Raw genomic sequence first — 20,590 nt, 5'->3', positions numbered from 1 at the left:
GAAAGCCCGACTCAGTTTTCCAGTCTCTGTAGGAGTATGTTATGATCGACAGTGTCAAACGCAGCACTGAGATCTAGCAATACCAGCACCAATATTTTCATTATTTTCATCATTTATTATCTTAATGAGTGCTGTCTCTGTGCTGTGATGTGGTTGAAAACCAGATTGAAAATTGTCCAGGTATCCATTTGAGTTTAAGTATTTGTTCATCTGATTAAAAACGACCTTTTCTATAATTTTGCCTATAAAAGGAAGATTAGATATTGGTCTAAAATTGCTCAAAATGGTGTTATCAAGATTGCTCTTTTTCAGGAGGGGCTTAACAACTGCAGTTTTTAAGGAGTTTGGAAATGTCCCAGAAAGAAGTGAGGCGTTCACCACTTCTAAAAGATCTGCTTCTAAGCAGTTAAGCACACTTTTGAAAAAATAAATATGTGGGAAGTGTGTCAAGATAGCAGGTTGACGATTTTATGTCTTCCAGAATTTTGCAATCAGTTGCTTCAAAAATAGACATAGTATCTTTTTGATATTGTGGCCGATTCTGTCTGACTTCTGCATTACTTAAGGATGTGCTAATCGCCTTCCTGATATTGATGATCTTCTCAGAAAAGAAGGATGCAAACTCATTGCATTTGCTATTTGAGAGCATTTCACTGGGAATCTGACTTGGGGGTTTGTCAGTCTCTTAACAGTGGCAAAAAGAGTACGTGTGTTATTTAAGTTACTGTTTATAAGGTTTCAGGCATAATATGGGCTTAATTGAGTTAAGTAAAGGGTGAATAATCAGAGCCCATTCTTCCAAATACCACGAGATGGCGCACAAGTGAAACAAAACGTTTTACGTACGAAATCCCTCATCCAAATTATAGGTTGATTTAATCTAATGGAAATACCATGTGTTACTTAAAATAAGTTTAGATTTTCAAAACCGCAAAGCTGTTACCAAAAAGGCTTGATTGAAAGAAATACAACATTAAAACCTGTTTGCATTTCTTAAACGTAGTCTTGTTTAGTATTGTGTTAAACTTTGTTGAATATGCACATAACATAAGACATAAAAATGGGGTTCTAGTGTCATCTTTTTAAATGATAGACTAATTTATACTGAATTGACAAGTTTATAAAGTAGCTCAGAGTCAGACGAACGATTGTTTGAATACGCAAGACGAATGTTCACGGGAGTCTACGGCTGTTCAGTGTGTGAATGGATGTGTGGTGTGCGTGACAGCACGTCCATCACGGGCTAATGGTGTACTGATAGCGCCGCTAATTCTTCTGACACTTTAAAACCCCTTTCTTTGACAGCGTTGGCTCACTAATGTGTATTGCATTTTGCTTTCCAATACACAACAGTTCAGTTAGTTTTCACACTTTGACCTGGCTTTTCTTTACTTCGTTTAAAGTTAAAGACTCTTTTACTGGGGTCCTTTGCTTTAGTCATTTGTTAGAATCAGAACCAGTGAGATTCGTTTCGTGAATGATTAACTCTTTTGAATCGGTTCTTTTGAATTAATTGCTCAGACACGTTAACAAAACGGGCTGAATCAGTTTGTTATTTACTCTAAAATGATTCACTGAACCTTTAATCGGTTTCCAACTAAACATTAACAAAACATAAACAAAACCTGCACACCCATCTTTTTGGATACTAGTTAAAGAACTGAATTAGGCTACTGATAACCTAGTGACGCTCACCTGTAAGCGCGTCTCTTAAACTGTAAACGCCTCGAGCGACACGAACAGGTGGTGAAAAGGTGTGTCCAAAACGACAACGGGCTTGACTTTTCACTAATCAAACTCCAAGGAAAATAACACGCGCTCACTGAACTCAACCAATCAGCGCTTAGTTCTACACAGTGGGCGGGGCCAACCCTGCTGGAATGAAGTGGACGGCAGCGCGCTGTAGAGTCAGTGAAACAGGCGCTGTTACAGGGAGTGGATACACTTGTCGGCTCAGCTGATCTGAATGGCAACAATATTTTGGAAATAGTCGTACACATTTTCATCTAACGAGTAACGCAGGGATCGCACTAAATAAGGTGGGTGCCGAATGAGATTGTATTTCCATACGTGGGTGCATACAACGCTTAAATTGTAGAAAAATAGCATTCGTCTATGTAATAATTTAGTTTAGAGCAACTTATTATTTTGGTAATACATTTTTAGCGTTCTGGTGCCCGTTAAGCATTTTAGCGCACAAAATAATAATGAATCTCATGTTGAATCACTTGTTGGGAGAAAATGATGACAAAATTCATGTCTTTATGTATGGAGATGAGCCCCTCCTAAAGCGCTTTTACAGATGGCCATAGAGATCTGCGACAGACTCGTGTTTTCCCCGTTTACGCTGGCCAGCTTGTGCGTTTTTCCTCTATTTGCAACTGGCAACTACTGTTGAACAATAAAATGGCAAGAATAGATGAACAGGAGCCTTTGCGCGCTAGGATTTTTACCGATGCGTAATTCTGGTGCCCCTGTGGCGCTACATGTGCAAATGGGCTTCCTGCTGTTTCATCCTTCATTCCCCATCAGTGGAACTGAATGACACCCAGCTAGGCTGAATGTGTGTGCCTTTTAGAATGACAAAGAGAGAAGCATGCTTACTTAGAATGAACAGCCAAGTAACAGAGAGCTGTAAAAGTGTGTGTGTCATGGTGCTTCACTGCTGGGCTCATTGCATCATCTTCTTTTTCATTTGGTTTCAGGTTATAGCAGCAGCAGCTTCTCAGGGGAACGAGAGAAGCCTTGTGAATATTTGGTGAAGCATCAGCAGTAGCAGCGGCGACACCTGGTCTCCTGAGTCTCCGCGTTCACTTTCATCCTCATCACAGTGGCGGAACAAGATGGGGAATGGATTATCAGAGCCCCATGCCCTCTTTCCATGCCTGCCGTCCTTTCAGGCCCTGCACATTGTTATTCTCGGCTTGGACTGTGCCGGTAAGACTACCGTATTGTACCGGCTACGCTTTAATGAGTTTGTGAACACGGTTCCCACCAAAGGCTTCAACACAGAGAAGATCAAGGTGACTCTTGGTGGGAAAAGCCGGACTGCAACCTTTCATTTCTGGGATGTAGGAGGTCAGGAAAAGCTCCGGCCTCTGTGGCGCTCCTATACGCGGTGTGCCGACGGCCTCGTGTTTGTAGTGGACTCTGTAGATGCAGAACGCATGGAGGAGGCCAAGACGGAGTTGCATAAGATCACACGGCTACAGGAGAACCAGGGGGTGCCCGTGTTGGTGGTGGCTAACAAGCAGGACCTGCGCAGCGCGTTGCCACTAGGTGAAGTCGAACAGATGTTGGCACTTAACGAACTCGGCTCCCATACTCCTTGGCACCTCCAACCGGCCTGTGCCATCATCGGAGAAGGTCTACAAGAAGGCCTGGAACGTCTCCACTCCATGATCATCAAGCGGAGAAAGATGATGAGGCAGCAGAAGAGAAAAAGATGACTGTTTGGTAATGGGACGTGAGCTGGATGTGGTTGTAGGCCTCTATGGTGGCTCTGCTGGTGACGTGCCATGGGCCGTTTGTGTCCCTGCGCTCCTGGAATTATTGTTTCGGCGGGCTGAGTTTTATCAGTCAAATGGTTCTGGATAAATACAGTTCAGAGACCGCAATAGAACTTTATTGATTTACCACTTTAGTTGTTGGATTGTAGCAGCAGTGGGACGATCACATGGAACTTTTACAACAGTACAAGTGTTACAAAATGTCAACAGGTCTTGTGGTACACTGAGTTCTCATGAAGGACAACACTGGACATGAACTTGTAAATGATGAAGACCTATCCCTAAAGTCTTTGTCCTTGTGTCTGAAGTGTTACACGTGTCCTAGCACCCTAGCGTTCATGTAAAGTCTTGAAAAGGAAGGATTGAGTACCAAAGCTGCCATAGTCATCATAAAAAATCCAATGTATACATCAGGTGATGTGTTGTCCTCCATTGGTTTTATCCAGAATGTCCAACCATCATGTTCCCAGGGGTTTGTTGTCCCGGTGGACAGGGGAACCAGAATAAGCTTTATGGATCACTTGTTTGGGAATGCACAAATGTTGAAATCAGATTGGAGAAGGGTCGACCACTAAAGTAGTTCAACAAGTGTATGTGTTAACTGTCAAGAGGTTTACTCAACATCTCAATGCAGTAGGTTCTCCCAAGTTTGAGGGCTACTGGTGTCATTTCTAGCTGAACCTACATTGTGTGCTTCCCTGAACGACAAGAGATGTTTAAATGCACTTTAGCAATTCCCTTTTCTAAACTATGAACTTGCAGCATCTGATTTTTTTTTTTGTTAAGTTTATCATGCTACAAAAAGAATCAATGTATTGCTTCGAGTGAAGCATTTTTTTTATATCCACTGTTCCACATTCAAATGTGCCAGTTTGTCACTCAGTACTTGTTTGTTGGGGGATGTTCATATTTATGTGTCAGAATTTGTACATTTTGAATAAATCAACAACTACACTAAATATCATGTTTTGAGTCCTCATTACTACCTGCTGTATGACTAATTATCAAAGTTTATGACCTGACAACGTCTCTAGTTGCATTTTTAATCTGATAATCATTTGACGCACGTCACAGTTGAGTCATAGAAGGTCGCTCCTTTATAGAGTCATTAGGACATGCAAAATAGGTAACATGACGTGAACTTTATTCGCTGCATTCTAGGCATGCGTCCAAACAGAATGTACTATGTACTGTCACTGAACACCTATATAAATGATAAAGGTGCTGCAAGAGTGCAATTATTGCATCTCCATATTGAATATAAAAGTGCATATTTAATTTGTACGTTGTGGTGTTTTCTTCTATTTATGCATTTCAGAGTCATCTGCTACAAAAATGCAAAAAATGATTATATGCACTTATTTAAAAATGTTACATTGCAATGAATTTACAATGAATATAATTCAGACTTTAGAGTTTTGTCATAAAGTTAAAAATGTCAGGACGATACCATAATGAAGGAAAGGTAATTAAAAGAATGAAGTTCAACAGACAATTCTTAATAAAAAAACTAAAAATATATATTTTAATATATTTTAAAACATATCGTTTTTGAAGTAAAAAATATTAAGATGTATTCAAGTTGTAAGGAAAACCCGGTTAAACTAACTTGAAAAAAAGTTTTTTCATGAAACCAACTTGAAAACAGACATTTCTAAGAACAACTAACTTGGCACATGTTTTAATATAGTTCTGGTATATTATTAGATATCTAATAAAAATAAATAATATATCTAGTGTATTATTTTTTTTCCTAACATTTTTCTTCATCATGGACGTTCTTACTTGTCATTGACCCCTAAAAACCAAAAATAACAAAATGTTCTTGCATAACAAGCCAAACCGACTGAAAGTTCACGCTTAATTAAACATTAATCAAATAAGACTGCACAAACAGAATTTGCTCTTTTACACACCACGATACATAACTGCTCAGAGTTTTAAACACAGCTGGCTTGCCCGAAGCCCCACAGAGTTGCTTGTTGTGTTTGGAGAGGATCTGGCACAGCCAGTTCTAACACAAGAGCGTTTTCCCTGGGAACAATGAAGCTTTAACACAGGGAGAGAGGGGTCTGTACACCAGCTGACCAGTTCAAACAGGAATCCTTCACTGGACGTTAGTTGGTTCGGCATTCTGGACGACAGACGTAGATCACACGAGACCAGCTTCAGAGATAACAGAGGTGGGATTGGCTTCTAACTGGGTCTCAAATCATGAAAAATGCAAACACAACCTCCACAAAAGCCTGAGCACCATGCTCAGGGAAAAACCTGCTGTTTTGGTTCTCATACAAGGAGACGGTACAAAGAGAATTCACAATTTAGCATCTAAAACACAGTTGCAGGCTTTCATATATTGTGTTTTGCAGGGCAACAACATCAAGACTCAGTAATCCAACTTGGCTGGGCACGAGGCTTTGGAGAGAGGTGTGATCTGGCTGTCTGACTGTCTGCTTTGATTTGTTTGAGAACAGCACTTGAGAATTATACCTGACAACCTCTGCTTCACAAGCCATGTAGGTGAGCTGGGGAATTTTAATGAACCGGTGTGCTGTGCTTTTTGTCTTTGCATAAAAGTACAGCTCACTTTGCATTAGTGATGCTGTTACTTTGAGGGAGGCTGGCGTTATGCCCAGTGCCCCATGGTCTGTTCCACTTCATTTAAGCAGGGCAGAGGTTAAGCTTGTGTGCCTGGTTTATCAGAATCAAACTGAGGTTAGCAGTTCCCATACTCCCCTATCGCTCCTGACCCTTCCTGTACACTGCTGTGACCCAGTTCGGGCCTCTTTCCTTCTGATCCAGTGATGTAAGTGATGTGGGACTGAAGGGCCAGTGTTGGTGGAGGAGATCAGAAATCAGAGCAGGCTTCCTGTTCGCTCCACCCTAGAACACGCTGAGTCAGGACATGGCACTGAACACTCCCTTCACCGGGCGTCCTGCTTGTCTCTGCACTGGGTCATAAAAGAGCCACTTATGCTTGTAAAACTCTAGCTTACAGTCATAAAAGTTGCTCCAGGCCATCATTAAGGCCATTTGGGAATGTAGAACCAATCTGGAACACTAAATGTTTATGCACAGCAGATGTTTACTGTAATTAAAGTTCCCGTGACTTGGAGATAAATGTTTCTAATGACCAAGTTTATATATTTTCTCATTCTATTGGCTACATGTTGTGTTGACACAATATGGTGATACATGAGAAGATATGACAGAATAGATCATGAATGATTCTGAATAATGAGGCAAATATGTATTTCAAATAATTGTGTATAACTGAAAGCAGTCAATTTAAATGTTACAAGTTTTAAAGTAGAAGTCACTATTGGTTTACCAAGATTTAATGCCGTTTAAACTTGGTGTTTACATATATTTTAAATGCAAAGCTATGAAATGATTTCAACAAGGGCAAATTTTCTCATTTTATGACTATATATGTACACTAGCATTCAAAATTTGGGGGCTAGTAACATTGTTTTTAAAATAAATTAGTACATTTATTCAGCATTACAGTGATCAAAATTGACAGAAAAGACAGAATGTCACAAATTATTTATTTTTCAAATAAATAGGCTTTTGAACTTAAAAATATATTTAAAAGAAATCAATTATTTAAAAAAATGGTAATACTATTTCACAAAATAACAGTTTTACTGTATTTTTGATCAAATGAATGCAGCCTTGAACATTTAAACATTTAAAATTCATACCAGTCTCAAATTTTTGAAAGGAAAAGAATCAATTTGATCAGTGTATCGCAACCTATCGCACAACGCCCATAAGGCAATGGTGTCGGCTCACTGCCCACTATGCTATCAGCACCAACCAAACATGACATTTTCAGCAACTATGACTAAACCTTGAAAATGCTTCCACATTTATGCATTTTATCTAAATCCGAATTATGTGTCACATGCGTGTAGATAGATATCTGAGATGTTTCATGACAAGTCTTTTGATCAGCTGATTGTTTTTCTGTGTAAACATAACTAGCTGGCAAAGGTTAACACCCAAGTTTTTTAAGAAGTGGCTGATTGACAGATGAATAGAGAGTCATTTACACTACTAACGCAATGAAGTCCACAAGTGTTTCCGGCTTCCTTCTAATGTGTTTTGAGTGATTAGATCACAAAATGCCTGGGATATCACCTGAAATGGGCAGTAGCACCGGAATCAAAGAGGTCCTTCAAACAACACTATAATCATCACTTTCAATTGTGCTCCTGTTCTTAGATGACATAGAGTTCATGTTTAGGCCTTTAATGGTCGGCCATAAAAGTGTCTGTCTCAGAGCCCGAATTGTGATTAACATGTGTTTGAAGTCAGTGCATTTATCTATGTTGTCTTGCAGCAGTGGTGAGGTGTGAACGTTTGAGCGCAGGGTTGCGTGTGGTGTGAACGGGCGGGTGGAGGATGATAGGCCTGGGTGAGAGAGGGAAGCAGAGCGAGATAAGTGCTCCACCACTCCCTGCCCTTCCTGAGAAGCACAGTGGCTCCCGCCCTTCTTAACACACACATGCCAAGATATGACAACACAATCATACTTGCGAATTTATGCATCCCTGTTGCAAAGGAAGTCTTTCTCTTCTTTTAAATGCAGTCCTTTTGGATAATTTACTTTGATAGCAATTTCAGAAGTAATATTCTGGGTTTAATTATACTGAGCAATGTGTGGTTACATTGCAAAATACGAAGGATAAAGATAAAATATACTAATTATTCTTTTAGTATCAAACATTTTGTAGGAACATTTCTCTTTATATTCTGTGTTTTAGGATTCGTATGGTTTTGAATGAAGCTCAGTGTGTCTTATGCAACTGGTGGCAAATTTCATGGCTTGGTGATCAAGAGGGCACCTTCTGGTGAGGTTGTTTAAAAGAGGTTTTCATGATTGGTATTTTTCGTAAAATACTTTTTTATGATTTCAAAAGTCTAAGCTAACTTTTGAACTCATGTCAAACAACTGTTTACACTTATGGTGATTTAACTGATTCTTAAAGAAGAGGTCAGGAGTTGCATCATGTTTCTTATACTCCCTTTATTTTGGCCCCTAAACCCTCCCTCACAGATTACGCAGAATTACGCTTTGGTAATGTTAAGCAAAAAAACTTTACATTACCAGAGTACTGGTAACATTATGTACTTATATACATATACTTATTTAATATATATATATATATATATATATATATATATATATATATATATATATATATATATATATATATATATATATATATATATATATATATATATATAAATAGTAAAAATTACATTCAATTAAAATATAAAATGACATAAAATATACAAATAGAATGAAAATGACTGAAAACCATAGGTCGGGAGTAATAGCAACATAATTTAAAATTCAGCATTCATATCTGTGAGCATACCAGAGGAGGCAAGGGAGAGAAAGACAGAGAGAGAACGAGCAGAGAAGGAAAGAAGTGAAGAATACGTGTGTAAGCGAGTATCCCTCAGTATGCCTGACAGTTCAAAGCCGGGCTGCACTTAAAACAAAACCTCAGTAGAGTTGTGTAAGTATTCAGTTTGAAGGTGCTCTTTTACTGTCCTCCAAATGAGCTCTCCTCAACTGTGATTCTTGACAAATGCCATCATTAATTCATCCAGAGTCTGATGATTATAGGCCTAGCCTGATCTATGAAGTGTTTTTAGTAAAGTCCTGTTATCTCAACCACATATTAATGAATATGAAAAACCCCATTTAGTGCAATTTAGTCTCATGATTTTTTACAGACATGAGCTTGCATGTGTGTACTTCGTATCTTGTGTAACTGATACAAAATGAAACATCATCAGTGGAATGCAAATAAAACGAACAATAAACCCTAATATTAGAGCAACATTGTTAAGTCTTTTCATATCCTCATGTTGTATCCTAAATCAGTGCACACTGTATACATTTCAGAAGTCAGATACTGTGTGTCTCCAGGCTGCATCATCTAGTTTAAAACATTGAACATAAATAGTAAAAAGTGTTTGCGTAAAGTATAATTGTGGTCTTTGGATGGTGTCTGTCTGGCTGGAGGCACTGGGCTGGGTGGGAGAGGATGACAGGGCAGTTGCAGTGGACAGGAACTCAGCTGTTGTGTTTTGTCTAGAGAGCTTTTGTTAACACAGAGGGTGTGGGTCTCCAGAGCTTCCTGTCATGGTCTTGAGATGGCTGTACAGGGCCAGTTCAGATAAGACTAAGTCAAACAGAAAGGCGAAGAAAATGGGTGGAAGAACTTAGTGTAGAGTAGTTCATCAATCAATCCTCTGCAAATGCAATTTGGCTGAAAAATAAGTTTATATTTGAACTCAGCTGTCAAAATGTTGAATTTCAGATAGGAGTTCCCGTTATTTTATCATATATTTGATTACTTTAACAACAATAAAAGACCAATGGAATACATACAGAGTGCTTTCTTTTCACTGGCTCAACCACACACACACACACACACACACACGAATGTGACTTTTTATACACTCTTCTAATGCAAAATAGCATGTTATGAAATGATTATACAAATGTAAAGAATCAAAAAAAATATTAAATTCATAATATAATATATTTTCATATATATGGAGATTTTGAGATTTTCCATTACCATTTAAACGTCAATTTATTAAAAACTCCTACATATTGCAAAAAAATGTTTACGATAAAGGACTCATTTACAGGTCACCTGGTATACATAAAAGTCACATGATGATTCTTTAATAGTATAAGCGGCTTTCCTTGCCATTAATGTTTAGATAACCCCTTATTGACAATGCACACATTAGAGGCACATCACAGCTCCAACACGGCCGCAGCCATGGCCACAATCATTGCAGTGCTGCTTCGCTAAAGATACACGCTTATGTCTCCTTCATTTAAAAACAATAGCTAGTGTGTTGGCTGCGCTATACCGAAAACCTACCAACATCCTTCGGCATGACTTATCACGAGGGGAAAAATTAAGTTTTAGTAGCATAACATCAGTTAATGGTTGCAATAGTCTTTTATCGACATTTATAAAATATCAGAAAAGTTTTGTGCAAATCTTTCATGGAAACGCAACTAGTAACTATTGTAGATCTTTATTGTAGCAAACTAATCTGCGTTTGTTTAATCTCACTTGTATGTTTTTGTACGATCTGCTTACATGTACATAAGCACTGATGTTTAATTGAGGTAAATCAGTGGACTTGCTTAAAAAAACTGCTATCATAAACTTCACAGTGTGCGCATTTATAAATAATCGCCATATGACAAAGTAGTTATATTTTCCTGTGAGATCTTTAAGGTTGAGTCCTGACATGGCATGATTAAAAAATATTTTAGTTTTCATCTAAATTGACCTTTACTTCCTTTTAAAACTTACATAACCTTTATTTACGCCCTTTCATCTCACCATGTACAGCGAGCCTCTGCCATGTGCCCTGTCATCCTCTTTATTAAACATTCAGACATTTAAATAAACACCTCAGCACCTCCACCATGAAGCCACTCTGCTTAAGAGCCTTTTACTGTCAGTGCCCTCTTTGCTCATCTACGCTCCCCGTTTGCATGCCAAACCTTTTCCAGAACACCTCAATCCCTCTGATCTGCCTGACAACAATCACGTCTGGAAATTATCTAACGTTTCAGTTCCCATGCACATCAGTTATGCTCACACAGCCAGAGGAAACACAGGCCTTGCTTCTGCATTTGCGCAGAAAATGCCTTGGGGTTATGCAACTGTTGGCACAGTGCTTGGGCAGACCTCTGTGAAAACACACAGTGTGGAGATAGCACTGGAACCTGTGAGATTTAGGCAGCTGTAGAGCCACTGTAAACAAACCTCTGAAAGCCGACAGCTCGGATCTGAGGGAGACTGAGTGCTGAGTGAATGACAGCTGTCAGGAACAGAGACGTGCGGAGAGGTGTGTCTGAGAGAAACGGTGGCGAACGGCGGATGTTTACTTGAGGGAACCAACAAGATTATCCTCTCAGCAGGTGAAAGTCTCAGCGTGCCCACTCATCATCGCTGCTGATGCCACGAGGAAACGCGATGTTGTGAGACTGTAGACCCTTGTTCATTTACACAGCAAAATACTTTTGTACTCCATTTGCACCTCTTCTACATGATCTGATTTCAGCATTAAATAGACCTGTAAATGGGGTCCAAACTGCATTAGTAGTTTAAACAGCAGCAGAATGCCTTTACGGCAAGTCATGTGACACAGTGGCTGGTTTATAATATACATTTAATAAAATAATAAATAAAAATAATTATATGTGTCCAAAATATATACAGTATAATTTGTACAAAATATATATCAGCATGCAGTAGCACACAGTGAGTGATACAGTATATGTAGATAAAATAGATGCATTATATGATATATTTAGATAGATAGATGCATTTTCATAGGTGTAAACAGAGCCTCAGACTAAACAAAGTTATCCTACTGTTTCCGCAGATTACGCATTTAGGAGGTGTCTCAACAACTTTTTAAATGAGTCCAAACAGCTGCTCTGGAAAACTCCCACCTTCTGGCAGAGCTGCTCTGACACCGGCAGAAACAATAGCACAGTCAAGGCCGCAGTTCCTCACAGGTTACATAAAGCTTCCACCATTGCAGATGAAAGCTTGCTCCAGTTTGATCCACCTGTGCTGTTATATGACACAAAGATTGTGTTGTCCCTGATCTGTTGGCACAGATACACCAGTAAAGCATTTAAGCCCCGAGGGGACAATCATCGCCCACGATAATGCTTGGGATGAAGCTGGCTGTGAAGATTCGGGCATGGTGACAAGACCATGGTTAGCATTACATACAGTACATTATAAACCTGATTACATAAGCCATGTGTCCTCTGGGAAGGTTGATAAAATATTGATGGAGCTACACAGAAAAACGTAAGGGGCTGTTTTAAGTTAGTGCACTTAGGATAATGATACTTAGGGTATCTATTAATGAATCTCTGCTTTTCATGCAATCACACATAATATATGAGAGATGTGTTTCTCTTTCACAGATCCGATGTATTAATATATTCACAGAGCTTTGAAATCTAAAAATAGCGTGCATGCAACCACGAGTTGAATGGCTAATAGCTTATGCAAAGTGTGTTACATTTTGGCATACGCTAACAAAAGCCTGCTCACAACTGAGCTATTTTGAGATGTGCAAGTTCTGCCTCTACGTCACTATACCATATGGGAAAGAGCCAGAGTAAAATTTCCCTGATTTTAATGTCATATTAGCTCTGTTCATCCCGTCATCCTTTGCTCTTTTTCCTGTGCGCTAACTGTTATCTCTGCCCTTTCCTGCTCACTCATATTCCATCCTCATACCTTTTCCGCTGCCGTCATTTGCACACATCCATCTTCTAATTCATTTCCAGTGCTTACGTTTCCATGCTCACTTATTCCTTGTTTACACCTAATATGAAAATCGATCTAGTGCGATCTGATCACAGCTGATGCATGTCACAGAACAAATAACAACATAGAATTCAAAGATGTGGAGTCTGTGATGTTTTCAATGCTTTGAAAGAAATGTCTTATGCTCACCAAGGCTGCATTTAGTTGATTTAAAATACTGTAATAGCAGTAATAATGTGTACTATTATTATAATTTATAATTTACTATTTTTGTGATGCAATGCTGAATTTTCAACAGCCATTACTACAGACTTCAATGTTCTTAAGAAACGATTCTAATATGTTGATTTGCAAGAAACATTTCTTTTTATTATTAATGTTTATTAGGGATATCTTACATTGGATACCTTTACTGTCACCAATGTTAGTTTATTGCATTCTTGCTGAATAAAGAAAAAAAAAACTCAAATGGCAGTCAACATGGTTGTGGAATGACATAAAGGTAAGTAAATAACATCTTATAACATTTTACATCCTCTAAAGGTCTTGTTGATATGAAGTTAATTAGCCCGAGGGTGGGGGAACAATGGCAGGACAAAGGGTTGCTTCCCTCTGTTCAAAGCACACCACAGGGGGAGGATATTACCAGGGAGACTTTGTGTGGTGCCAAAGCTGACGGTCAATAGTTTAATTTGTGACGGATGACCAGCAAAGTGGCTGCTCAGTGTGAGCCTGTTGCTCTTGCATTAGTCAAAAGGCTAGGAACCTTTTTAAATAGTGATTTTACTGCTGTAGTCTTCAGGGCGAAGTACAGTGAAAAGAAAAACAGAAAGAGCATGACTGATTAGCAGAGCTTCTTTGAAACAAATAATTTGTAATGCGTACAAAAACACCTTAAGCTAAATCTGTTTAGCATTAACTATAACTTCTGAAAGACTGTTTAGCTCTGCTCCCTGTCTAACTGAGATTCTCCATCTGGCTGTGATCAGTGGACTATTAAAGCTCTTCGGTCTCTTTTGGACCAGATGAGATCGCTGGACTCGGCTTACACCACAAACACTTGTGGTTGTGTAACCAAACATCTGCGGTTCCAGTAAAAGCATAAGGGAGGGAACTTCAGATCTGTCAGGTTTTTTTTCCACCTTTTAGGGTGAAGAAGGGCTGTAATTTTATGCTTTTACCCAGCAGTCTTTGAGGTGCTAACTCAGTGCCAAAAAAACAGGTGACAGGTAGTTTCAACCCCAGACGGCAGGACCCATGGACTGCAGACAGTCTGTTTGCTGATGTCTGATGCATATTGCATCCACTGGTAAAGACTGTCACAGCATGATTTTTTTCTTTCTAACCAGCCTGTGATTGAGGTGTACTCCAATTCAGACAAATCCAGCCTTGCATATCACATAAAAACAAAACAAACCATAGCTGCTCACTTTACATGTGAGTCAGTCAAATAATCTCTTCCCTTTGAAAGGGATAGTTCACCCAAAAATCACTTTGTGTTTTCTTTGTACTGAGAAAGTCAATGAGCAATGGGTTTTCGTTCAAAACAAATTCTTCAGAATATCTTCTTTTGTATTCTGCAGAAAAGAAAAAGGGTTTTTGAAGCCAGTCCTACTAAAAAAAAAATGTAAATTGTATTTTTGGGTCAGCTGTCCCTTTAAGAACCCTGTAATCTCAAAGCCTTCATTGTGCTTAATGTGCACATTGTTTACAACTTTACTAGTTGTGCAAAGGCATGTGTAAATGTTTTGAAAACAATAACAGGGATTTCTGGAATTTGCTAGAGTATGTGGTGTGACCGTTACGCTTGCTAACCCAGATTTAAGTGTGGCACTATTACCACAACCCCAGAATAGCTCTGTATTCGATTTGAACATCAGCTGCTCTCCTGCATGTCAATAAAGAATATAGAGGCCACAACAGTAATATTCGTGAGAATCTTAACCAGTCCTACTAAAAATTCAGACCTAATCCCTTGTTATACTGCCATACATGTGATGTCTCCTCTGCCTGAGGCCTAACAATTACACTGCATGCCAGTCCCATCACTAAAGTACAACCTGATGCTAAACATGAGAAAATGTTTTTATTGCGCAAAAATAGATGGCATGCAACCACATTTGACAAATGCTACACTAATCATTGATTTCTCGTGTTTTGTAGAGCAGATGAGCCTGCCTGATGGAAAATTCAAGAGGTTTATTGCCATGGTAATAAAGATGTAGATGAAAGCACAGACATCCTCATCTCCCCATGGTTATTAGATCATATCTGTCATCAGTCATTCCCATCTGAGTAGCACAACCTCCTCGAAGTGAACTGGGAACACTGGAGGAGGTCTACGAGTGTGTTGAATGAGCAGGAAGAGGATTCTGATTGTGAAGTAGACAGACAGCGCAAGCACATGCACAAGTAGCATGAAAAGGTTCAGATAATGTGTGTTTGGGAACGCCTCACTGTTGTGTAATAATAAGTTAATATTGTGAACAATCTCTTTATGTTTCATGTTTCTTTATGTCTTATTTCTGAATCTACCAATATGTATGAGGCACACACCCAATTCCCAAAGCTGTGAAGACGATAGGACCACAACCACAAAGTCACACAATACGACTGAAAATTGTGCAGCAAAGACAAAAACAACAAACATCAATAAAACACATAAACATATGACACACAACACAACACAGAGACAGCTGAAACAAGACAAAACAAAGAGACTCAACAGAGCATATAAACAGACAAAAAATAAAGGCACAAAACAAATCACGGAAAAGAGACAAACTACAAAACAAAACAAAACAAAACAAAACAACACAGGGACAGACCAAATCCAAAATAATAGGCTGGTTGAAACAAAAACCATGAAGACAAAACAAAACACAGAAAGAGCCAAAAAAATAGACAGACAAAAAAAAAACAAAAAAAAAAAAACACAGACACATTTAATTTCATTTAATAAAAAAAAAAAAAAAATTATATACACCTGGCTTTGCGTTCTATACTAGACTAACTGAGACTTGTCATGGCACTTGTATTCTGTTGTTGTTCTCTTGTTGACCTGACTGCTTCTATTGTTCTCATTTGTAAGTCGCTTTGGATAAAAGCGTCTGCTAAATGATTAAATGTAAATGTAAATGTAAAAGCAAAACAGGGACACATGAAAACACAAAACACAAAGAGAGGCCAAAACACAGTGACAGACAAAAAAAAAAAAAAAAAAAAAAACCTTAAATAAATGAGTAACTATTTAAAAGTCTGAACAAATTGAAAGTTAACTTTGCTGTAAGCAACACTTGGCTAGGTTTCCCTCCAGTGCTGCAGTGTTTGTTCAGGTGGAGAGACATATCAGTGCAGTGGTAACCAATAATGACTTTGAAGCAATGGCGCATCCTGACCAAAGGTCTGCTGATAACTAGATATTGTCAGCAAATGACATTGACACACCTACAATGCATATACCCAAATGCATGATGTAATGAAGCTTTATGACCTTTGTGGCTGAAAGGCTTACATCTCAATTTACAGCATCACCCATTCTGGATCTAAACCTTCCCAAGGCTGATTTTGGAGTTTCCCATTTCATTCCCTATCTCGAGCTAACAGAGTCATCTTTGGCTTTGTATGCTAAAGCACCTCTCAGAAACATGTGCTCTTCAGCTCCAGAGTGCAGATTAGCAGCTGCTGCCTAAAGGAGAAGTGGGCCTGTTTAAACCCAGAGAGGGAGCCGGCACAACCGCGTGAACCCGGCACCTCTGCTTGATGAGCCAAAACTCAATCAGGGTGAATCCTTTTAAAGCCATCCCAAGAATGCAAGCAGACACCTAAAATAATCACAGTAAAAATACCGCCTCGACATAGCCACAGATGTAAAAACACAGCTATATTTAAACTCTATGTAAGCACTTCATACTTCGCATGTTGTGTGTTTTTCAATGGTCTATTAGTGTGTGATTTTGCGTGTTAACTCAGATCAGACTTTATCAAATTAATACATGATGTGAAAAATAGCATTCGAGGATTTCGTTCAAGCCTGGGGTTGGAGAGTGACCCAGTAAAGAGACTAGATTAAGTTTCTACAAGGTAGCAGCTGTGTGTTTTAGGCCTGCATCTGTTCCTGCCTTCACCACCTTGATGAAAATTGGTCTTTAATTAACTTTATACTTAAAATATCTGTCTTGTTTTATTTAGCTCTCTTCTTATTTATGGGTTTTTTAAAGGTAATTTTACCTCACTATAGTCCCATGTGAACATGTAGAATGTTTATGAGTTTCTTTCTTTTCCACTTCTTTTTTGGTACAGTGCCTTGTCCCATATAGGCTTCCATAGTAAGTTCATATTTTAAAACAGAGGCATGAATCTAAATAATTTTCTCTGGTTACAGATGCTGTCAATAGAGCTTAACTTGTATGCAACCCATAACATTCCTTTAACCATTAACAGTTTTATGGTTTCTGAAAGACTAGCATTTAGCATTCACTGGGAATCCAAGTTGTGTGTTTCTATGGATGTTTTGTTCATAATGTCTACATACAGTATCCCTGAGGCTTATGCATTTCTCAGATTCTTCAGGTTCTGTACATTTCTCACATGATTTTTGGCAGTGATATGGTACCACAAACAGAGCCTGCTGAATAGTCTTAATTTAGATGGAGCACTTTTGGGTTTATCTTTAACCACGCAATCACAAAACCCCTCAGTGTTTCCAAGAACGCTCCCAGCACACCCCATTCACAGTTATCAGCTGCATCTCATTAAAAGAGATTTTTCTGAAATCTGCATCACAAATCTGTTATCCACATGGACTAATCTCCATTTAAACAGCAACACCACACGCTGAATATTTTTCAAGAGCCAATGCAGCCATTTTTTTTATTAAGAATCAGATGCAAAAAGGAAAGTAAATAAAATAAATATTGTGTTAGCTGAGACCAGTGGGGTAGATCATGTTCACTCACATTTTACCCTAAAATGAAAAGCAAAATGTCATGACTGGTTGTTCACATTATATTCTTACTGCTGTAAATTAACCCTCATGCTGTGTTCTGGTCATTTTGACCTGGAGAAGATGTTCTTTTCCCTGAAACTGCTAGTTAATGTTATCACATTAGATTGAAAGTTGCTGGTAATCAGGTCATTTTTGTACTTTTTTGGAATTATTTTCACACCTTGTTATACTTGTGATGTTCCCGGTCAAAAATGATCAGTCTCCAAAAATACTTTTTCCTTACGCTGCATTTTTATTAAATGGATTCAATCTTTTTTATAAAATGGATAATTCCAGTCCTTGATTCTGATTGGTGGTGCTGCGACTGAAGCTGTTGTAAATTACTCTAAACTCTTTGTTTCTGTTGTTGCTCGGCACACTTCAACCGTTTCTGAGGAACTACATTGTTTGGCGGAAGAGTAATGTTTTTATTAATACCATTATATTTTATTTGCTTCGTTTTATTTTGCGAAACTTTGCTATTTATGTGGAACAACCATTTTATAAAAACAATAAGCCCTGTGAAGTCGTGGTTTACAGTGAATTTATCACAGTTAATGGGGTTTTAGGCACATAACAACACCTCTTAGCTGTTACACATTGACTGTAAACTTGGCTTCTTGGGGCTTATTGATTTAATCAACTTCTTTTCTTTTAATTAGACAATTTGAATTTGTTCCGTATTTCTTTTTGGAGCTGCTTGATCATTAATCTAAGCTTATGCATCAATTAAAAATGGTGTAAATGATCCACAAACAATGCTTTTTTTTCATTCAAATACTGAGGTACGTAAGCTCAGATCAATGAGGCCTATGACCAATCAGTTTAAAAGTAAAAATATAAAGCCTGTGCTGATTAAAAGAAAACAAGCTGACATACAAGATTCAGTGATAAAATAGCATAATGAGAGATTTATAAGTTTTTTTTATTTTTTTTGTACCAGAAATACAAAATTAGGTATGAATTGTCAGCACAGCATAAGGAAATATTTCTTCATTTTAATCAGTATTAATTAAAGGCAATGGAACAGAATTACACAGAAATTTCACTATATTAAATACACAATTATTGTTGTCATAATACAGTCCTGAATATGTTTTTCTTCATTATTTTAATGAGAATTATACTATATGGCAAAAAAAAGATATATATCTTGAAAAAATGGTCTAAAGATTGTTCAAGTCACACGCATTTTCATGACAGGTTTTGTGAGATCCACCCAATAGCACTATTATTAATTTATCATTTTATGTATTGCTCTGTACTTGTGAGGTAGTGAGGTAGCCTGGCAAAACCCCTGCTCAAGACCCCTCAGACACACATATAAGGGCAGAAGTAGTAGACGGTGCAGAAGAGCTGGATGCACCAAGGCTCCTCCATAAATATCCCACATAAAAAAGGAACCCTTCCTCTACTGGCTATTAATGGCAGGCCTGCTGCACTAAGTTCCTCTTCCACGCCTGCTCCAAATCAGCAGCTCGTTAATCTTCAGATGAATACATCGCCCCGTCCTGTCCCCCTCCGTCCGTCTCGCCCTAAGGACCTTTAAGAGGAACGATACTTCATCATTTTCCTCATCTTGAATTTTGTCGCCTGGTTCTTCTCTATTTGTCCAATTAGATGTATCACACATTTCAGAATCCGAATACGGAGGAAGAGTATTTGATTGTAATTTCCGGGTAGTCTCTGTGCTTTTCTTTCATCGACTTCAAATAAAAGAGTGTCTTGCTCACTAATATTCTTCCATGCGTGCTGTTTACATCCACACTTTCCTTCACAGGTACACAAGAACTGAGAGACACACAGCATGACGATGTTGTTTTAGCCCGAACTCACGTAAACAATCACACCGAGTTAATTCCATCACAGCCAATCTCAGCGTGATTACTGTCTCTCACATCACTATTTTCACAACTGTTTGATGAACACTGAAAGCAAGTGAGAGAAGATGACTGAAGATAATGCGCTGAAAAAACTCATTAAAGAAGAAGGCCGTGGCCCGTTATCACTCATCACAGCCGAGCCTGAGTCACCCATTACAGATCAAACACAAGTTGCTGCATTTCAGCTTTCTTGTGCGCGTACAAAGCGAGTCGGATCAGGTGAGCGCCGTTTGAAGTGGAATGAAATCCTACACGCCGGGTGGCAGATTGAACCCCATTCCCAACCTCATTAGCTGTGATGCTTCGATTGGACACACATACACAGCTCTAGCTTTGACAATGTGTGACATACACAACGAGTTTCTGGGGGGTCGGATTAATTAAAGGATTTTTACAAAGCTGCTAAATGAGTAAATGTAAGTTTGTAAATGCATGCATGAAAGCAATGATTTAAAATGTGATTTTTTTTGTGATATGTAAATGCACAATAAAGTGATACATAATGACAGTAGTTGTCAAAAAGCAAGGTAAGCTCAATTCTCAGTGCATGATCTTGATTAGAAACTGTGCAGCTGTACTGGTATATTTTAAAACCCTGTTAATTAAATTAATAAATACCATTCAAAATATTTTTAAAGGTGGTCACCAAGTCCTCATTCAAAGAATATAATAAAAACTGTAATAACGTGAAATGTTATTGCTGTTTAAAACTACTGTTTTCTGTTTGAATATGTCGTAAAATGCAATTAATTCCTGTGATGCAAAGCTATACTTTCAGCATCATTACTCCAGTTTTCAGTGTCACATGATCCTTCAGAAATCATTAATTTATTTTTGATCAGTGTCGTCACAATA

General features: G+C 38.3%; 1 protein-coding gene and 1 long non-coding RNA gene across 3 annotated transcripts; both read left to right on the top strand.

Annotated features, from left to right (window-relative positions):
• Positions 1-1,883: 1,883 nt before the first annotated feature.
• On the top strand, positions 1,884-4,468 carry arl4ab (ADP-ribosylation factor-like 4ab). The gene is made up of 2 exons (XM_026289170.1): positions 1,884-2,039; positions 2,706-4,468. The coding sequence occupies exon 2, from the start codon at positions 2,844-2,846 to the stop codon at positions 3,447-3,449; it is 606 nt and encodes a 201-aa protein (XP_026144955.1). The 5' UTR covers positions 1,884-2,039; positions 2,706-2,843; the 3' UTR covers positions 3,450-4,468.
• A 984-nt stretch (positions 4,469-5,452) lies between these two features.
• LOC113119585 (uncharacterized) lies at positions 5,453-15,060 on the top strand. 2 transcript variants are annotated; one of them, XR_003294475.1, is made up of 5 exons: positions 5,453-5,692; positions 5,879-6,029; positions 11,958-12,093; positions 12,199-12,301; positions 15,034-15,060. It is a non-coding gene; the product is annotated as an uncharacterized LOC113119585 (long non-coding RNA). The 2 variants fall into 2 exon arrangements; XR_003294474.1 differs by lacking the exon at positions 15,034-15,060 and having other exon boundaries at positions 12,199-13,160.
• The last annotated feature ends 5,530 nt before the right edge of the window (positions 15,061-20,590 follow it).

This window comes from Carassius auratus, chromosome 19, assembly GCF_003368295.1.
Source record: "Carassius auratus strain Wakin chromosome 19, ASM336829v1, whole genome shotgun sequence".
Taxonomy (NCBI): domain Eukaryota; kingdom Metazoa; phylum Chordata; class Actinopteri; order Cypriniformes; family Cyprinidae; genus Carassius; species Carassius auratus.
The sequence above is the reverse complement of the archived record's forward strand: the minus strand, read 5'-3'. Positions and strand labels throughout refer to the sequence as shown.

Bases quoted from the DNA above. Each gene is read 5' to 3' on its own strand.
- arl4ab (XM_026289170.1), top strand. From the start codon at position 2,844: ATGGGGAATGGATTATCAGAGCCCCATGCCCTCTTTCCATGCCTGCCG.